Genomic DNA, 21309 nt, shown 5'->3' with positions numbered 1-21309 from the left:
TTTTTTAAAAAAGTACCATGTCATGGTTGGTGACTCTTTCTATGTGTTACTTATGCTTTCAGGTGCCTAGCAGATGGAAGGAGAGAATGGCAGATAGGCTATTACCACACTTCAATGAAAAGTCTCTTCTTACTGTCTTCATGCAGCTACGGAAACAAAGGCTGGTCCAGAAGTAAACCCACATCAGTCCAGGGCATTTTAGAAAATGCCACTGAACTGGCAACCTTGAAATAAGAGAAGGACAACTTATATACAGATCAAAAGGAGGCAGTAATACTCCATGCTGTGCATATGTACTTGAACAAATTTGGATGCACTGTCCAATACCAGCTGCAGTCAGTTAATCTGCTAATCCATTTTAAGTACTGGGTGATGCAGATCCTTCTGAGCAAGAGCAGCACTGCACATCCTCCCCTCACTGACACTGCAACACAGTACAGAAAGGCAAGGATATCGGTCAAAACGAAAAGGCTTCCTTTTATTGTGGTAACCTAGGAACATGATGGTGCAAAGCACAGCTAAGTGCTAAGAGCAAAAGCAGCGGGTCTGGTGTTTGGGGTTGGTTTTTTTGTTCTATGTTTTGGTGGTTGTTTTTTTTTTAACTGCTTCCCTAGCGCAAGCCCTGACCACCACTGCATCCTGCCCAACGCAGTGCTCTCACCCCCAGAGGCTGCTGCCTGTACACTGAACTTTTCATGCCTGTTTAAAGATGACTCATCAAACGCATCAGTGTCTCCACCTTCCCTAGTACCTTCTCTCCCCTCCCCCTAGAACAGGGAAGAAGGGCTGCTCCTTGCACAACACTACACTAACTAGAAGAAAATGGGGTGGAGGGAAGCATAGATTTATCTATATTTCTCTTGCATGGAAGAAAGCTTGCTTTTGTAGCTTGGCCAATAAAAGACTCAAAGTTGTCTTTCAGAGATGCATCAAGTTGTATTGCAGCTTTTGATGAGTTTGAATACTAACCGGTGTGCCTTTCAGCGTCATCCCGAGGCTTGTGAACATGAATAATCAAATACCTCAGTACTCTTTTTATAAATAATTAAGTCCTAGAATTAAATTTGGGCAACCCTTAACAATATTGCATCGGTTAAACACCAGCTAAAGGAACTCTAACTTCTGTTAGAAATGCTGCAGTATTTAGAGACAGAGGATTCCTAGAATAAGGCTGACATCCCTTACCATTACTGAAACCTGAAACAAGCTTTATTTCATTCAAGCTTGCTGCTACATCAAAACAAGTCACAACATACTCAGAACGCTGTGGAATCAGTTATCAAATAACATGAGTTATTTTTAAGGTATGTCTTAAACAAATGAAAAGGTGACTGATAACTATCCAAGGTCAGCTCTCACTAGAGAAGCCATGAAATGTGATTCTAGCACATTCCAGGAAACAGATGCCAATTTGGAAGTAGGACAATATCATAAATATGAGGCACTTATGTGCCATCGCAGCAGTAAAAAGGGGCTGTCTCAGGCTCATTACAGCTTCTTGATAAAACACTTCTTTAAGTGTTACTCAATGTAATACAGCAAAATTCAAAGATGATTTTTGAATGAATGCTATACCTACAGCTACCTTCAAAGAACTGCAGTAACACAAGACTGGTACTATAGAAAGAAACAATCGTGCAGAAGCTTTCAGTGCTGCATTGTAACAAAAACTTAATTCAGTCCTTGATTGCGTGCAGTAAACAGATGATTTTCTGGAAGGCATAGCAATTTTAGGCACATTAGGAAGCTCTCCATTTCCTTCATTTCCATACAGCCTTTCCAGAAACACTACTAAAGTTTTTGCCATTTCCCATAATATGAGACTGTCACTACTACCTAGTGACAAATTCACTACCTCCAACAGCATCCACATCATGATGTGAAACTGCTGAGATTACTTCCTTTAGAGCTGGTTATCGTTTTAGTCAGTCTGCAACCCCAGAATTGCACACCCTCTCTTCTCTTGTTCAAGCATACTGACAGTTATTCCCTAGCAAATATCCTCCGCTTTCTCATGCAATCAGGAAAGAAATTAGGCTCAGAGCAATACCTTTTTCATGAAGGTCAAAGATCTTAATGTGAAAAGATGCTACAACGTAGCGGTTATTAACAGCCTCCCTGGAACCAAGATTGCAGTCCCTCTTCCACCCCATAGACTGACACCCAGTATTACAAGCTTTGCTATTGGAAAGAGGATCATTACACCTTACAGGTTGTTGCAAGTAGAACACTTAATAGATACCTTGCTGTTCTTTGGCTTTAAGGGGAAAAGGGGGTTAAACATGGAAAACATGACCTAAAAGAATTATTTTGGAGACAATTCTAAATCTGAATCAGTATTGTTATGCATACTAAAAGCAAAGTTAATACCGTCTTTAGAAGAGCTAACTTAACTCCTCAAACCTTTCATTCTCCCTCTTTCCCTACAGTGTTTCCCAATTCCTATGGAAAGCAGCTCTTATCTCCAGAATGTCAGCAGACAGCCCCCTCAGGGACTGCTCACATTAAAGAAAGTTTACAAGTAGAATCCCATTCAACAGATTTTATTTATCCATTTGGTTTTGCAATTACAACTGTTTCAGTTTTCTTCCACTGAAGACAAAATACAAACTTTTACAGCAACACTTGCAGAGAACATTCGTAAGATAACAGCTTGATACTTGCACAAGTTGGCTTCAAGAAAAAGCCAGTTAACTTGAAGAGTCACTACAGTTCAGGGCCTAAAATTGATTTAGGGGCAAATACAACTACAGATCTATGAGCTACCTTCCACTTCAAAACACAAGGCCAAGAAAAACTGCAAGTTGTTACTTCAGGTTTTTTTGCTAGTACACAGCACAGATCAGCTGATACTGCCATTTCACAAAGGAGTAATTACTTTCTATAGTGAGGCAGCCAAGCACACGGTGAAGATGTATAACCCAGACTCCCCTCCCCCCAAACAACTGAAAGGGAAACAATCCCAGCCACAACTCCGCAAACTGTGGATTATACCTTGTTGGCAAGGCTAACGAGCAAGTGGTGCGTGGTGCAGGCCTTCCAGAACATGACTAAATTGATATAGTGCAAGCTTGAGTTTTTCAGATCGGTGTCTCTATGTGTCAGAGATCCTGGGTTTCCTAAAGTCTTTGAAAGTAGCAATTGCTGGCACCAAGAAAAATTTAGTAACTAAGGCAAGGTATCCCTTCTACCCTTTTAAACAAAATTTGAGGCAAAAGATTAAGCAGCTTTAAGGCACTTTAAAAACTATTTTTTAGTTTGCTTTACCAGCATACTTTATCAGCCACCTAAATCGGGATCAGCACAGCTCATGAACAAGCATTTTAGCAACATTTTACAGAGCAACAACTTTTTTTGTGGCAATGCCTTCCACATTATGAAGTGTTCTGTAGCACTCTTCTGCAAGTTTCCCAAAAGATAGCCCTCTGAGGCCAAAAAAAAGTATACACTAGGCATAGAGTTTGCTTTGCTGATCTGAAGGAGAAGTCTGTCACACTTTAGAAGAATGTTTTGCTCACTTCAAAGTACAGAATACGAGCTCATGGATATCTTTTTAAACAAATAAATGTAATAAAATAGTTCTCAGATAGGGAAAGGACAGATTAAGTGACTTCACAATAAGGCCAAGGATATACTGTCTAACCCACACACACACTGTTGCTGGAAACTGGCTGCTCACTCTGCTGTTTTAATAAACCTGAGCTGATTGTCTTAGTTTTGTTTAGAAAACCAAAAGCTAACAAACTCAAAGATACAGTACTGCTGATTGACTACCTGTATTTTGCAGCAATTTGAGTTTTCTATGCAGCACAATGGAAACAATGTCATTCAAATTAGAAGAATACAAAAAAGCAATGCTGTGCACTTTTAAGTTTCCAACTGAAGTGCACTTAACTTGCTTCATATTTAAGTTCCACTGCCATGACTATTATCTGCATTAATACTAACATTCTGTATTGGGTGCCAAATTCCAGTCAAATCAGAGCTAGTAAGAGTACTACAGATTATCCTGAAACTGATGATCAAGGGATATCATCAAAAACTATGTATTATGTGCTACATCCACCACTTGATTTTATCTTTACTTCCATTTTTCCTGTGGGTTTATTTTCACAGGCACTTAAGTCAATCTACACTGCATATGACATACCTTTGATACTCAGATCACATGACTTATCTGGCCAAGGGAAAAAAAAAACAAAACCAAAAAACTATTGGGCCTAATAGATTTCCTTAACCAGTTAACTGCAGGGTGACACAAAGCTGATGCCAGGAAGGGGGGAGGGGAACGAAAAAAGATGTAGCCCTAGCAGCCCCAGAAGTACAGCAATCCCTGACTAGGATCAAATAATCAGACCCTCTGAATCCTTAATTGCTCCTTCAGCAAGCACAGATAGAGGAGGGCAAAAATGAAAAAAACCCACCAAACCCCTGAAATTAATTGCAACAAGTTCAAGAACCATTTGAGTAAGAAAAACCTCAAGATTTACCAAACACCAGTATTTCAAGTATAAGTGTAAATTGTTGCCTCTTTATACAGGGAGTGAACTGAATTTTATCACTAGTTCTATGGTTGGTCTTTGAAGGCCAGAACAAGAGATAAACAACTTAAAGCTTCTGTTTGTAGCTGAACACTACTGTTCCATGCTCCCTCACCCTCAAACAAAGTCAATAAGGAACAGTTATTTAGTGTAGAAAGTTTTTAAACCGGAATGCTCAAGTCACATGTATTCCATTCTCCTATGTAAAGCTAGTACTTAATAGTTTTATTTATCTTTCAGATAGGTGGGATGCTTTTGCAGCCTACTGTTTTTCAATCTTTTAAGGCACTAATCTTCATTTCCCCTTTTAAAGGATTATCCCTACAACCCCTCTTCACCGTCAACACTAACTGGAAAGGGCACAGGTTTTCTGTTTGGAATGCAATATTTTACCAGGCAACCTTTATTCTTGTGTAAAAAGCATATGGGTTATGTTACTCTGTTAAGACATTACCTACTTCTACAATTTCGTTCATCTTTCTAGTAGCACGCTGTAAGAGCCACAAGCTAGTAAAAATGGTATTTCACTCCCTGAAGTCAGTCACCAATAATTCACATCTTGATAAAACTGAAGGGATACTGTATCAAATGTTGATTAAATTAGCCTTCACAATAAGTCATCATGAGATTGTCTACTCAAGACAGTGTTGCCACTGAATAAGAATCTCTGAATGTCTACATTTGGCATATCAAAAAACAAAAAAGTCCCACAGCAGCAGCCACTAAAGGAAAATAAGACAGCCATTAGAACCCATGCAGCATATTGCAAGTAATCCTGTTGAAGAGATTCGTATCACCTCTTGCCAAGTATAATGTTGCAAAAATATTCTTTTAAAGTCTTCTTTTAGAGATTTAAAGGATATTATGAACTGCTGTCTTCAATGAGCAACAGAAAATATTTTGGTTCAGTGAACTACACGTGTTGGGCTACTAGTCCATTATAAAGTGGCAGGTCCTAAAGTGTGTGATAGTTTCGGTCTTTTGACTTGCAGAATTTGTACAGAAAGAAAACAACAGCCTGCAGACCCAGAACAAGGACAATTCCACCTATGAAACTCGCAGCATCAAACGTAGATTTGCGCGAAGAAGGTGCAGGAGTCACAGTAGCATTTGTACCTGTTAAACACCACATAAGAGTTCGTGAATGCACAATGCTCCAAATAGTTTTACAGACTTTAGTATTGACTTCCTTGTATTAAGATTACACAAAACATCCAAACACCAGTAAGAAAATAAAAAATAATCAAAAGTAAAGACATGTCAGCAGCTGTATTTAGATTGGTGATACTGAAATTCTCATTGAATACTGTTTGTACGAGGCTAGAGTCATTTATAGCCAAACTGCTCTGGATCTCACTACTGAACAAGTCCCAGCTGGACTATTTGTACTTAAAAAAGCCAAAGCTTTCCTCCTTTACAGAGAACTGTATTATTGATGTGCTCACATTCAAGACACATCTTCCAATCTTTGCTGCTTGCTCCAGTTTTTTTTGTTTAAAGTCAAGTTACACTTAAAGAAATCAGCTGAAGACACAACACTTATAAATCTGGAAGTTACAGCCATCTGTTGATGGCTAGTTTTAAAGGGCTTTACTTCATAAGAGCTTTTCATGAAATAGCACGTTCAGGACTGATGCTGAAATAAAATACTACAGCTTATTCCCATCACTGTAGCCCAATTACTTACTTTTTTTTTTTTTCAACAGGTATCCCATTATAATGCTGCAATTGAAAAACAAAATACCACCTCCCAAAGATAACCAAGTTAACAAGTGACTTACAGCCACACTATTAAAAGTGGCCAGCTGATTTTGTTTCACCAACAGGTTTCTGACTTTTAATGTCTCGCTATCTAGCTCTGTTTCTCAGGGTATTACCTTGCCACATACATACATAACCTCAACAAAATTAGATGGGCCTTCAAGTTAGAAGTGACAACAACAGATACACCAATACTACTTCAATTTTGTCACTCATTAAGTCTTTCAAGATAACACTTATTAAAGCTACACTACTTTCTGAGTATTTTATGCTTTAATTATGCTAGTAGTAGCAGTTACCTGGAATACTGGTTGTTCTGGCAGCTGGAGTTACAGCAGTTGTAGGTTGAGGAGCATGTGTAGTTACATTGGTGATGTTAGCTGTTTGAGAGAAGACAGTATGTACATACCATGAGCTTCAAGAGCAAAGTTTGCAAGCAATGAAGTTTTCATGTAAATGATTTGTCTTATTTTGCTTAAACAAGGATAAACTTTGACCTCAGACTGTACCCCACACAATTTAGATGTTCAGCTGCATGGCTTGAAGCCAAGTTTCTGCAATAAGGGTTTTTTTATCAAACTTGCATACCATTGTTAGCCAAATACTTCAAGGTTCTCCACAGATCAGGCAGTGATTCTTCATTCAGACAAACCCACTTTTCTTTCAAGCACTCATATAAAAGCTGGTATTTGAACAAGAATCAAGACAGCTGCTTCAAGACCACTGAAAATATGCATCAAGGCAAAGGACTTTCATTAAACAGCCCTTAGAATCAGTATTTATTGTACTAAAAAAGCACTTAATGCAGTATCTCTAGACAGGAGATAAAACACTTACAGGAGAGCAAAACATCTTCTTTCTCCCCATCCCCAAAACACTAACTGTGAATGACATAATTGGAATAAGCAGATACTCACCTGTAGCTAGACTGTCTCCTAAAAGCTCTTCCATTATCAAGTCAGAACATTGGGTCTCTGACCACCCCCCCCAGATCAGTATTACTGAAAATTAATCTGTGTTCCACTATGTGCCTGGGACAAGTGCCAAGATTTGTAAGTTTACTCAAAGCTAAACATCATCCTCCTGTACAGTAGGCTGTTCTGAGCCTAATCAAGTACAAACTCGTTATCTCCCATCAGCAGATGCTTTTAGTGATGAGATTTCCCCCACCCTCCCCCGCTTTTTAAGAACTTCACTGTTAAGATGGCAGCACATGTGAAAACAGACATTTTTGAACTGGGCAACAAAAAAAAAAAAAGTCAACCCCTTAAGAACTCATGATTAGTGGAAATGACTAATCCAATTCAAGCAACTACCACTGAGCCAATTCTTAGTTATATAGGAAAAAAGCATTTTTTCTGTTAGAGTTTTATAAAATCCACTTCTTCCAAACCTTGGGACCATTTATCTATCCCATACATCAGATGTTTAGTAATCATGCCACTGCAGTGATCTGTGGAAAAAGCCCTCGCCCTTTATTTTATTCACCACTTCCTAGTTTATTGCCATTCTATGTTCAGCAGTACTATATTACCTATAGTAGGATGAGGTGTGGTAACAGAACTGGCTGTGGTAGTATTGGAAGGTGGCGTAGTAGTATTGGAAGACGGCGTAGTAGCATTGGAAGGTGGCGTAGTAGTATTGGAAGGTGGCGTAGTAGTATTGGAAGGTGGCGTAGTAGTATTGGAAGGTGGCGTAGTAGTATTGGAAAGAACAACTGTAGGAGCTATGAAAAAAAAAGAGAGTTACATTAAAGAGATTAATGACAGTATTTAACTTAAAAAAAAAAAAAGGGAACACGAGAAGGCTGAGTTTTAGGGAATTCATATAGCACCAAGTTCTATCGTAGTTTTGGACTGAAATTGCAAAGCAGCTGAATGCCCAATTCACCACACTAACAGCAAAAGCTGCATGAGCGAATACATGAACAGGCAGCCCAATCAGTCCAGCATTCAACTGGCAACTCAAGATTCCTCAAAGCAAACGGAAGGGAGGAGAGTCCTATTGTAGAAGCATTAACTGTGCATGCTCTACACAATAGGAAGCTAGGTATTCAGTACTGCTTCCCAGCCTCACTGCAACTAAAATTGAACCTATCCAGTTGAACCAGAGATCAGAGTGGTTAGACAGCTGAAGCAGCACAGGGAGAAAACCCAGGCATCCTCAAGAATTTGGAAGTTTAGCTAAAGCTTTCTGCTCTGAGAGCTGTTGCTTTCAGCTTTAGCATGTGCTGTAAAACAAAAACCACCAAAACAAACCAACAAATGTGCAGCCTCCTGCACTGTATTAACTGAATTAATCACACATGGACAGTTTACCTAAAGTGTTGCTTAATCATACACTGATACATCAGCAAACTTCCTGAAGCCTTTAATGCCCAGGGTCCTTTACATGTGTTTACTTACATCTTGAAACAATACAGCATGGTGGGAAACCAGAGTCAACCGTTTCCACAGAGGTAGGGTGGATATATCAGAATCTACATTCTCTCAGGTCCCACTCACATCAAGTCAGTTTAGGTCCACCTTAATGTTTGTCCATGTCAATCCCCAAACATAGTGCTTGCTGAGCCGTGACACTGTAAGAGCTGGTAAGGTATACAGGTTCCTCTCACGCCAACCAAGATCCTCTACTGAAGGTGACAATTAAGTTTCCTCAAATATGCAGAAGCTAAAACACAACCTGGTAACACCACTACAAGTTTAACAGGAACAGACTGCAGAAATTCTACTCTTAGATACCGAACAAGGCATTGTAACAGCATGCTCTCTTTGGAAAACACTGAAAAATTGTACCTTTAACACTCCTGATTAAGAAGGGATTGTCACAATTTTAGAAACAACACAGAAGTCTAAGTCAAGCAGAATTATTTCTGACTGGCTGCCACTACCACAAGATAGCCCATAGCAGCATGGAAATTTCATCTTTGTTGGCGTGAGCCAGCCTCTTCAGCGGCACTGTTGAACGCATCTAGGCAAGAGTATTAAGAATTTTCATTTGCTGTTCTAGATCTTAAAAGCAGAAAATCCTACTTTAAAGTCCACTCCTTGTTACCTTTCAGAAAAAACTAAAGTTGGGGGACTTTCACAAAAGTTTAGGTTTAGTCAAGGTTTAGTCTAAGTTATTTATATTCTGCAAATTGGCTCTGCACAGCAAGCATAAGTTTATGAAAAGACTGAAGTAGATATGCACCTGAGCATGTTCCTAGCATGAAGGATTTAGCCAATTCTATATGCAATTCTATAACCCAGATCCTGCACTTCAGGACTGCATGAAGAGCTGTGCTAGTTAACAATTAAAACTGGGAAGTTCCTAAGTTTTTGCTATTTACTGCATCTCAGATGAAGCAATGGACTTAGCAGGTGAAACTTTTTTTTTCCCCGAATGTGACAGCTTACTGTCCTGAGGATGCTGACAAGTTCCTTAGGATCTGCTGTATCTAATAGGAAACGTCACTCATTTTAATCTAAGAAACCAAGGCAGTAGCCAGGCACTTGTCTAGTAAAATATGTCAGGCTTTTTGAAACAGTGACAGTAAACAGTTAACTGAACGCACAATGCAATTGTGTATTTTAGTATCAAATAACGTAGGCTTAAGTTGGAAGCAAAGGGCTTATTTACATACTTGTACATGCTTAGGTAAGTTGTAGAAGGCATATAAACAAAGGTCAACAGATGAAGGAGTTTTAAATGCAACTGCTTCACATTAAACAACGTGAAAGCCGAATATCTAAATACTTACAAGAACACTGTTCTTCAATTGTACAGTTGCGACTTTTCCAATCTCCTTCTGTTTCATTTACACACATTTCATCTATCAGAAAAGAAGAGACAAGAATATTTACACCAGCAGACCTTTAAAGCACTTGAGACATTGTTCCTAAATACTAGTTCACAGGACGAGCTAAACACTATCTTCTAGCCAGGCTAATATTAAAGCTACTTCAATATGCAGGACTTCAGTATACTGATAACTAGAAATTATAAAAGATTTAGTGCTTTCTTTCACTACGGTTAAGTCTACCACTCAAATCAACACTTAGGCAATACTTACACATTGTTATGCACCATTTTGCAATAACAGTATAGCTTGGTATCTTTTCTTCATAGCCTATAAAATTAGGCAGTTTCTACTATTTGTAGCATTTTTCAAGTTAAACATTTTTCATCTGTATGGTGGATCATAAAAAAAAAAATAATCTTACTGTCTTAAAATTCCTACATGCAAGCAAGATTTAGTTCCAGATTTTCAAAGAGACCCTTGACCTTGAAATTGTTGAAGGCATCAGTTTTTTATTCTCTGCCTGCACACCTTTCTCCCTTGACTCAAATTTCAACCTCTCCCTCAAACAAGTTACACGGATCTCTTGGGTGTTTGTAGTATGCGCCTGTTGGTCAGACAACATGCACGGAATTCAGAAAAAGAGTTTCCTGAAGGACACTCTTGTACTGGACAAGTTACATTCAAAATTCTTTTCATTAGTTCCAAAGCATCTTAGCTTTCACATATAACTTTTTTGGTCAACTACAATCAAAATCCCTATTACAGTCAAGCCATTCTGTCCTCTTATTCTCTTTCCACCTCACATAAGTAGTACAAATAATCCACCTAAGGACTACTTATGTCATCTTTGTATGACTTTGTCAAAAGCAACTTCATATCCTCCAGGACTGAGTAACAGAGGTCACTTAAGTGTATTTACATCCAACTCTCCTACAATGGGAAAAACAAAGCTCTGAATGAGAACAGCTATTGCTTCTTTGGCTCTGTCATGTTCCCTTCAGTGGGCTGCAATTCTTAGTTTTAGGAAAACTACTCTTAACTAATCTTATTTAATGGACACGTCTTCCTTATTGCACTTCAGTTCAGCAATAGTGGTTGTGACCACATCTATGACAAAACCTCAAAAGGGACTGAGGAAAAGGGACGTGCCAGCATGTCAAAATCTACTCATGACTCCTTAACAGCAAACACAAGTGACTAGTTTATTGTAAAAACATTCTGAACCATCTGGGACACATTAGCTTATCAACAGCACAGATTTAAATCAGAAGCCTTAAAAATCTGGGATTATTTTGAACATGGTCATCTGTCTCCATGTAAGAACTTGAAATGTTTAACAACAGATACAACTTATGAGTTAACACTCCATTAGGTTACCAGACAGAACAGTACACCTGTGTAATGAACATTAATATAGATGAAGTAGGTCTAGTTGGGTTTAAGGTTCTGCGTGGCACAGTAAGAATCTGCACTATGTAGTCCTCCTTACCTTCATCACATGTGATCCACTTGCAGCCTGATGTATCTATGTCACTACCAATACACGAACTGCAGTTAGAACGGCTTTCACAGGTGCCTAAAAAAAAAGCATTGATTAGGACAAAATTACCACTGTCAAAAGAGCAACTTCACCCACAGAAACAACTTAGACCTGTACCTTCCCATATGTGCATCTCCCAGGTTAAGGCACAATCCTCCTTACTGAACTAATTATAACTGAAAGCTACAACTTTAGAATGCATTTAACAAGATGCAAATACATCTCCCTCCAGACACTACTGATACTCCAACACCAGACCCGACATGTACACCAAGATTATGTCTCATGCAACCTCTAAATACGGTAAAATCAGATAATAGAGGATATACTACTCCAAGTGATGCTACTGAAGTCCACCAAATTAATTCTGCAGAAGTTCATTGAAACCATAGATGGTAAGAGCTTTGTTCCTTTTGATTACATTTTTCCTTTAGGTAATAAAGCCAGCTATAAACAACCCTACAGTAGAAAGCAACCAAAGTATGGGAAATAAAGACAAAAACCTAGAGGACTTTGTATACAAATGCATATAGAGGAGAGCAGAAAAAAAAAATCAATCTATTCATATTTTGATCACAGCAGAAGCCAGCAACCTAACCAGTCCAATTGCTTTTTTATGTCAATCCCTGTCAAACATTTCTGCCTTAAAACCACAGTGACAACACATCCACTATCTGGATCAAGTAAGATATTCTCCCGATCTACAATTTTACTGCATTAGTTTTAATTAAGACTTACTCATACAGCCATCATACTCAGAAAACCCACATACAACCCACAGCTCCTTAAGCCGCATACTCTCCAGCACATTTCACATCATACCCACCTACTCCAGGCACCTTTGGATGACCTTTCACTTTTCTCTGCTCTGCTCCCTAGTGAAGGGAACGCTGCTATTCACAGATCTTTAGCAATCAGCGTGGTAATTTACATCTCAAGATAAGAGCTACAAATGCATTACCTAACTTCAGTATTCTGATAATTTGAATTAAGCCTGCATCCCCCTGGCCTTTCTCTTAGTTAGGGTAGGATCAGGCTGGAAATACCAGTGCTGTTTCTTCACTTTCAAGAAACAAAAGAAGATACGAAGAGACCTTTGTCGGTTAGCATCAGTGAGGTATGCAACAGACTTGCCTTGTTCCCTTCAGAAATACAGCACTTAAACCACTTCAAGACCTATAGGACAGTTTCTGGGTAACAGACTTCAGGAAAAAAAAAAAAAGGTAATTTATTATTCTGGGTATACAGCTGAAGAACGATCATAGCAGACACAACGCTCACTTCTGACAAATGAACAACGTTCACTTTTGTAAATTCCTCGCTGGTACATAGAAAAATTAGCTAATTTTCTCATTAGCATATCAGAAAAATTAGTACTTCTGTGCAGACAGGAGTACAGTCAGTGCAGCCAGCTCATACAAGGTGCACTAGAACTTCTGGTTTACTTTCAAAACATCTTCCCCGGACTAGCATGGGGGAGGAGCAGATTTGCAAGAGTAAAGGATCAGGAGACGTTTTTATCACAGCAAACGGCTTCAAGAATGAGCTCTTAACTTCAGGGTGTCAGATGTTCTCCCAATGCTACTCCTGCGGTGAAACACTCTCTTAGGGTCTTTAAAGGGGATAACGGCAACGGCAAGCTCCCCAGCTCTCTACCAGCAAATGCCTACTCTTCACTGAAAAAATTACTCTGGTACCATGAACTCAGCTCCTAAGCGTGGGCAAGCTCACGTCTGCTCCCAAAATAAACCTGTCTGCTTTACTGGCCCTTACACGGGGCAAATTCGGATATTCCCCTTACACTTGAGAAGGAAACCTGGAAACGCTAACAGAAGTCTGTCCCGCTGGACCAACAGTGCCCTCTCTCGCTGCACGGGAGAGGTTGTTAACCTCTGACTCTCAGCAGTCCTCGCAGCAGTTAGTTCACGGTTCCGATAGGGCGCCCGATATCGGCCTACATCACGTTGCCGCTGGTAGAGCCGAAGAGGAAATCTAGAAGGGCTGAAGCCGAGGTTACGGGACAGCGGCGCCCTGCGCCATTACGCAATGCGGCCAAAAAACACTCAAGCACTTCCAGAACAACTTCTTTCCTTCGTGGTTTTTTTTTTTTGTTTCTTTTTTTAGGGGGGGGGGGGTGGGGGGGGCACGCGGCACGTTTCGCGGCTCTTGGCCACGTAAACGCTTTAGCGAACAGCTCAAGAAAGATGAGGCGAACCCGCGGGTCGAACAGCGTCAGGACAACGAACGCCTCGAGGGGAGAAACGAAAGCGAAAAGAGACGGCGGCGGAGAGAAGGGAGCCAAAAAGCTCAGCGGGCTGCGGCCAAGGCGCCGAGAGCGGCGCGGCGGCCGAGCTGTGAGGGAGCTGCAGGGCGGCTCCCCGGCCGGGCGGCCGACCCTCCGTGCCCGCCGGGGGCGGGGGGGGGCACCGCGGTGCCCCCCCCGCCCCCGGCGGGCACGGAGGGTCGGCCGCCCGGCCGGCATCGGTGCGCGAAGCCCGTCCCGTTCCCCCCCGCCTCAGGGCCGGACAACGGGCGGGGCGCGAGCGCGGGAGGGGCTGCCCCGTCAGCAACTGTCGGGGAAGAGGCGGGGGGAGGGGGGAAGGGGGTCGCGAGGCAACTCACCAACCGTCGCGTTGGCGTTGAGCCCCGCGGCCAGCCCGTAGAAGCAGACCAGGCAAAGGGCGGCGAGGGGGAGCGCTGCTGTCCTGCCCATGGCGGCGATCCGGCGGTGAAGCGAGAGATGGGGTGATGGTAGCGGCGGCAGCGATTCCCGCTCCTCAACGGGTCCCTTCGCCCCGCTGCCTCCGCGCACCCTCGGAGCGCCGCCGCCCCGCCCCGCCCCCGGCGTCACGTGAGCGCCACCGCCTCGAGCTGGCCCCGCCCACGCCTCTCCCCCCGGGCGGGCCAGCCGCAGCGACCGGGACGCTGGCGTGGTTCCGTCCAGCCTCCCCCCCCCCACATTCGACGCGTAATGGTACAGTCCCCCCTGCCCCCCTACATCCGGGGAGCGTTTCCCGCGGGACCACCTCCTACCCCGGCGCAGGATCCGCCCCCCCGCTGCGTTTGCAGAACGGCGGCCGCTCATTGGCTGCGGACGCGGCGGAGGGGGGGGAATGGTTCCGCCCTCGCGCACGCGCCCTGTGTCGGGAGAGGCGCGCGGGGGGACGGCCGTTAGGAGTTGGCCGTTTTTCTCACCCGCTCTCCCGGGAGCTCGAGTGGGTGAGGGGCCGGCTGCGGGTGTCGCACCGAGCGGCGGGGAAGGAGACCCACCCAGCCGGCAGACACTAGCGGCCCAGGGAGGACCGGCCTGTGCTCTGTGGCCGTTCCAGCGTGGGGCGGCGGGAGGGGTTGGCGATCCTCCGTGTTGCCCAGGCCTGTCCTCTCCTGACTGGGGGGCTGCGGGCGGCCGCCTACTCGATTCGGAGTTGCGAGTCGTCTGAGCTGTTGCGACTTTCCCTGACGTTACCGAGGCAGAGCGGCTGCCGCCTTGTTACCCTGCCCTCACGGCGCCAGCTCTTGTGCCCCTGCCAACTCCAGTGCCGGTTTTTTGTGGTGGATTTCTCTCGGAGCAATTTTCACGGGTGTGCAGTTCATCTCTTCTGCCCCTACCCTTTTCTACCCAGAAAAAGCTTAGCAGATAGTGCATAGTAGTAGTTAAAATAAATATTAGTCAATAACAATCACATGTGAAGCTTAACAGCATCTAGCAGTTACATGTTGTTGTTGCACTGTGCTCCAGTCAGTGGTGGTGCCATCGCAGGTGGGAACAACACCCTGGAAGTCCATGATAAAATAAATGTCTGTAGTACTAGAGAGGAAGCATAGTAAAAATTGGAACTTCCGTCTTCACTCTTGTCACCTCTGCTCATGCTGTAGAGAGCACCTGGAGAAGGATGTTTGGGGCTCTCGTCACAGAGGAGAGTCACCTTCTGTGTGTCTGTCCTTTGTTTTTCCCTGAGGCAACTTGAGTCAATGTATACCATCAACTGTGGACTCTACAAATAAAAGTTTGTGTAAATCTGCCTCAACGTTTTGTGCAATGCCAACACAGGCAAATGTTGGGAAACCAAGGCAAACATTCATGCTTATAATCAAAAAAAGCCAAGCTAGAGCTATAAAGCAAATTTTACTATGGTCCTGATTCGAGAAAGGCACCATCAGAATGAAAGGACAGATGAGTTATAATTGGAAAATTCTCCCCTGTTTCTCCTAAGCGTGAGCTGGGCTTGGGCAGTAAAGAGGAAACTGTCAAATAAATCTCTAGCTTAATCTTCCATTTTACTTTCTTTCCTGAAGGTATTTTATTGCTAAGAGCCAAGAGACCAATACAACACCAGAAACTTTAAGGCAAGCTACCTATCGTGATTACTGTGTGAGCTCTTGAAAGCTCTGTAGGACTGTTGGTAATATGTAATTTGGGTATAGATTTTTCTGACTAGCATCTGTACCGTCGTATATTGTGGTGCTTCTGCTATGGGCAAGGTGGCTAATGCTTTGCCTTCCTGCAAAGGAGTCTTAGAGTGAAAATAAAAAAAAAAAGGCTGCAAAGAAAACAGCAGGAAATAAATTTTGTGATATGAACAGGAACCTTGTAGCAGTTGCAGTGAAATGACCCAGTGTGTTTTGCTGGATGTAAATGTCAGCGACATCTGAATCTAGTTCTGAAAAGTGATAAAGTAACTGAAGTCACTCGCTCACTTTAGTTATCTTTCATTATGCATGTACTTTTTACAGGAGTGTTAGTGCAAAACAGTTCTTCCTGCAGTATGATTAAAGTTGCTGGCCTTTTAATGAGAAGAAATAATTCTCACATTCATTAGTAAAATGCTGTGTTTCTGTCCTAACTTTGAATAAGCAGCAGCATGTAAAATAAATTGAGGAGCGGCATAAATACGTTTTGCAACATAACTGAAACTGCAGTGAGCATTGAATATGGGAGTTTCCTATGGCTTCCGCTCATGCCTCCTGGCCATGCCTGCAGAGATTTTTATGTCCTTTTGGGACAAGGAACTTCTACGGGGTTCAGGGCTTGATTCACAGGATTGCTTGTAATTTCACTAGATATCTAGCATTATTTGAACTCTGGTTTTCCTTTTTGCCATTCTTGTGAGTTATGATATTAAATACATCTCCAGCAGTTATCATAGTGTTTTATGAAGGATGCAGTGGCAGTTCAGTTGATGTGCTGGACGCATGAAGTGTCATGGTTGCTGCAATCTGCATTTCATGAGGACTGCATGCTAAAAATCTCTCCTTTTGAGAAGGAAAACAAATAGGACATATGTTAAATGTGATGACAAAAGACAAGACTCTAATCAGTGTGTGTATATATGGAAAAACTGGGAGAAAATGAAGTAGATAATAAAACAAAACTAAGATTAGCAGCAGGGCAAGAATTACAGCTACAGCTCGTCTCCACAAGCAAGTGAAAACATGCCTGTCATAATCCTGGGGGCTGGTGAGAATCCAAGTGAATGATAAATGTGGTTTGTCTGTTTTTTTCTTAAAGTCAGCATCTCGGGACTTTGTTGTAGCATACAGTCAGCAGGATCATAGCAGTCTGGGTTGTTGTTGTTGGATTCAAAATATCACATTCATCACTCTATTCGTTTTTCATTGCGCTGTTATATACTTAGTGGTTAGTAAGGCATTTACCTCTGTTTTGAATCTATAAGGAATTTCCAGCACTGCATTACTGGAAATTTATGTAAAGTCCGTGTCAAAAATGGGTAAAACCTGAGGCTCTGCAGATGTCCTTTTTAGGGAAGCACATTTCAACTAGTAAATGCCTAGGATTTGCAGCAGATTGTGTTGTATCAATTGATGCTGGGCAAGACATGATAACGGGGCTTTTGAAGAGGTTCCAGAGGAGAGTACTGCAGTTTGGGATGGTAGCAATAAATGAAAAAAATAATTTAGTAGATAAGCTAAAGGGAACATGTATTTGGTTCAGTTTGTAAACATTTGTGCTCATTTCCAAATTGTCATTTCGCCTGCATGAAAAGAGAAGTAAATACACAGTGGTGTATTTACTTCTGTATTACTTGGTGTATTCCCTTAACAAGGGAAATACACCATCCAAAGAGGTTTTAGGGTATTTCATACCATTACATAATGATGCATTATTGGATTCTGGTGCCATTCACCACCTTTGGAATAGTTCAGAAATAACACATCAATTCCCGTGCTCAGAGCTTCATAACCTTGGTTGATCCTTGCATTGTCAGATGGGTATGACAGTAAATCCCGCTGTGTCTGATCAGGGCTGGATACAGCCCCAAGGCAAATACGGGGTTGTGCATGCCATGCTGTGTGATGTCTAAGTGTCATTGCAGGTGCCCGGTGTTTGTCCCCAGCAGAAATTCTGGGTGAGGACATTGGCACCTGCCTGTGGTGGAGCTGCGTCTGGTGCCCCTCACGCATGCTGTGGTACAGGCTTGTGCTCAGCCCCACCAGGTGGGGTGGAAAGGCTGCTTTTAACATAAGGAACAGGTAAAAATATATACATGCAGAGTGGTGGTGAGGATATAATAATGCTAGGAGATTTTTCTTAGCTCTTTTAGAGATAGTGGTACAGGCCAATGCTTTTAGCCTAAGGCAAGCCAAAGAAAGATGTCTTGAGAAGAAGAGAGGAAGGCAATAGGGAGAGGTGAGATGGGATGGAAGGAATAAGCATTTCACCTGTGCAGCTGGGACCAACCACAGAACAAGGTCAGGCTGGTTCAGGTAACCAAATTAAAATAAGGCTGATGTTTAGATGGAGTCTTCCTGCAGCAATGCATCCATTTACCGTATTTGTAATGTGCATTTTTCTGTTGGTGATGGTGTAATACAGCAGTGGGCTCTGGCTGGTGGCAGGGCCAGAGCACGCCCCCTGCTCCCAGGAGTTTAGCTCTGTGCTCAAGGCTGGCTGGTAAAAGATGCCTTGGCCAGCTTGGAAGATTTTCAAGAGAAGGAACCTCAGTGGGGGCTCCCCAGCTTTTTCTTGGGAGATGCTTTTGGGCTGAGGCTCTTGCATCTGGCCTTTGCCTGAGCTGCAACCCTGGGGGTGGCAACAGCCCCTGCCTGTGCCTGGCCTTGGGGACCACTGATCCGGCCTTCGGCTCTTGTTGCACCCTGGTAAGCGGACTAGTGCTTCTCCCCTCACAGCATCTGAGGCACGGGCATGACTGAGCTCTGTCGAGCTGACAGCCCATTAGTGTTTAACATCCTAAACCTTATCAGAATTGGATATTCGGTATTGGGACGGAGGTTAGCAGCTCATATTTCTTGCACGGATTTTAAGTTGTATTCAGATGTTTAAAGATAGAAGTCAGAATAGTATTTTTAGTTCTGCAGGTTACAGAGGACAATGCTAAAAGACCAATTAATTGATTTTTTATTTGTTGTTGGCTTGGCCGCTCACAAATATCAAGATTCTTCCTATTAAGTTTGTAAAATCATTCCACTTACCCATTTTCTTCATGCAGTAGCTGCATCACATCATTCTGATCTATTGGATATACTGCATAGTTGATATTTTCAGTAATGTTCTTCCAAACCCAGTCCTTTGGAGTACTGGTTTTCTCTCTGGAATTGGTGGCAGGAACTCTTTTGTCTCTGACTTTCAGCTGGGGGTCAACAGTATTTTAGTAAGTGTATCCGAGGCAGTAATTATACAAAGGACAATAGGAGAGTGCTATAGCCAGGATGGTCTAAAAAGGCAACTGAGGTTGGTCTGTAGGAAGATGAAATATGTTATTTAAGGCCCACCTGATACAATTAAAATAAACAGAGATCCTTCAGAGATCCCAGGGCTTCCCCAGATCAGTGTGGAGTACCTACATAGGTGAGGGGTCACCTCACAATTTCTGTTGACCTTAGAAGCCTTCCTGGGTTAGATTCAGAAACACTCTGACCTCAGGCTAGGTAAACGACATTGTAGTTAATGACTCCACGCTCCAACTTTTATCTGCTCAGTGCTTGAAGGGGTAACGGAGCCTACTGCCCATGGTGTATTAGCACACTATCCTTTTAACACATACACCTGTATGAAGAAAATATCTTTGTATGTAGTCTGAGGGCCTCTTTCATCGCTTTTCGTTTACAGCGGTTCCTAAGAGAATGTTTTGCTGAAGTAAGAAGCTCAGCATAAAACTAATAAAGCAAAACTTGAGAGAGACCGATTTTTTCTACAACAGTGACACATTACATAAATAAAACACTGTGTAATCTGGTAAGATAATAGTTTTCTCAGGACTCAGGATGCTGCCATCTGCCCTTTATAGAAGGGAGTTTTTGTGTATGGTTGCTGGGAAGGGACCTTCTCCAAAACCAGCAGTTGGCAATGGACGTCTTCACCTCCCCGTCTGCCCCTGAATTTCCCGGACTTTTGGATAACCCATGGCTTGCTTGCCTCTGGGCTTGCGTGTCCTCTGGATGCTTGCGCACACCACTTCTTGGGTCTGGCTCTCTCAGAAGAAGCAATGCATTCCTAGTGACTTGATCAGAGATGTAGGTTACAAAAGAAAATAAGGCACAAAACATAATTTTGGATTGAGGTTAAGACTATTCTTCCTTTCCTGTTTCTTGTTCATCACCTTGGGCTCCTTAAGTATATCCAACTTGCAGGCACTGGGGAACTAGGGTTGAAAGACATGCTCTTTCTTTTAGGTGACCTCCTGAATACCGGATGAAAGATTTAACCACATTTTTTTCTGGCAGAATGTCCTGTCGTGACCAATGCAAATACAGTAATTGTGGCTTGCCTGAAGGATCATTATGCCTGAAATTCAAAATATTTCCTGGTTGTACTCTCCTCTTCTCGTTATAACATTTTCCATGTGGCGTTAACTTCAGCCAATTGTCCCCTGCCCAGTTACCCTCCTGGCTCTCCTGGATCCCAAGCGTACAACACCCCGTATGTCATACATCCAGCCATGACACTCGTTAGCAGGTCTGTGACTTGGCACAGGGTCAGCTTTCTGATACTTGACACGATCAGGCATTTGTCTGCCCTGAGGGATCCTGAACACTGCCCGTTGCCAGAGCATGAGTTCCTGGGCTCTGACCGCTGCTCGGATCAGGTCGTTTGGACTCAAAGCACACGCTGTGCTCTGGCTTGGTCCCTCATGGGGACACTGGGGACATCAGGGTGCAGCTATGCTACAGAGCAGACCTGCCATGGCCGACCAAGCCAACAGCAAATAAAAAAATCAATTAATTGGTCTTTAGCATTGTCCTCTAGAACCTGCAGAACTAAAATTACTTTTCCGACTTTTATGTTTAAATGTTTGAATACAATTTAAAATCCCAGCAAGAAATAAGAGCCACAAACCTCTGTCCCAGTACTGAGTTTTGAAGCCATATCTTTTCATAGCAATAGTCTCTATTACTTATGAAAAGTAATTTGTCAGGAAGTGTATTATTTTATGAAGAAAATACACCACCATATTTTCATTTTTGGCACAGAAGTATGAAGTGAAAATAATTATTCTTTAGGCTTTTTAATTGATTTGAAATGTTCCTACAGAAGACTTAGTTCCTATATAGCAGTCTCGGTATAGATTGCAAAGTGCTTTAGAAAATAAAAGGAGAAAATGTGTTAAAGGCTCCTTAGCTAGCTACAGACATATGCAGATATTTTAGATTAAAGAATCTTTTTGTTTTGTACCATAACTAAAGAAAAAACTTAATCCCCTTGC

At 42.4% G+C, this 21309-nt stretch overlaps 1 protein-coding gene across 1 annotated transcript; it reads right to left on the bottom strand.

Annotated features, from left to right (window-relative positions):
• Positions 1-2527: 2527 nt before the first annotated feature.
• Positions 2528-14517, bottom strand: CD164 (CD164 molecule). The gene is made up of 6 exons (XM_074580972.1): positions 14249-14517; positions 11576-11662; positions 10045-10116; positions 7837-8028; positions 6602-6682; positions 2528-5657 (listed from the first exon to the last, which is right to left on the bottom strand). Exons 1-6 carry the CDS (start codon positions 14337-14339, stop codon positions 5497-5499), a joined length of 684 nt encoding a protein of 227 aa, XP_074437073.1. The 5' UTR covers positions 14340-14517; the 3' UTR covers positions 2528-5496.
• Between the last annotated feature and the right edge of the window lie 6792 nt (positions 14518-21309).

This window comes from Larus michahellis, chromosome 3, assembly GCF_964199755.1.
Source record: "Larus michahellis chromosome 3, bLarMic1.1, whole genome shotgun sequence".
Lineage (NCBI taxonomy): Eukaryota > Metazoa > Chordata > Aves > Charadriiformes > Laridae > Larus > Larus michahellis.
This window is presented reverse-complemented; position numbering and strand designations above follow the sequence as displayed.

Excerpts from the sequence above, each read along its gene's own strand:
- CD164 (XM_074580972.1), bottom strand. The coding sequence starts at position 14,339 with ATGGGCAGGACAGCAGCGCTCCCCCTCGCCGCCCTTTGCCTGGTCTGC. Across the intron at positions 8,029-10,044 it reads AATTGAAGAACAGTGTTCTT|CTCCTACAGTTGTTCTTTCC; the intron begins GTAAGTATTTAG and ends TTTTTTTCATAG. Across the intron at positions 6,683-7,836 it reads CACACCTCATCCTACTATAG|CTAACATCACCAATGTAACT; the intron begins GTAATATAGTAC and ends TCTCTCAAACAG.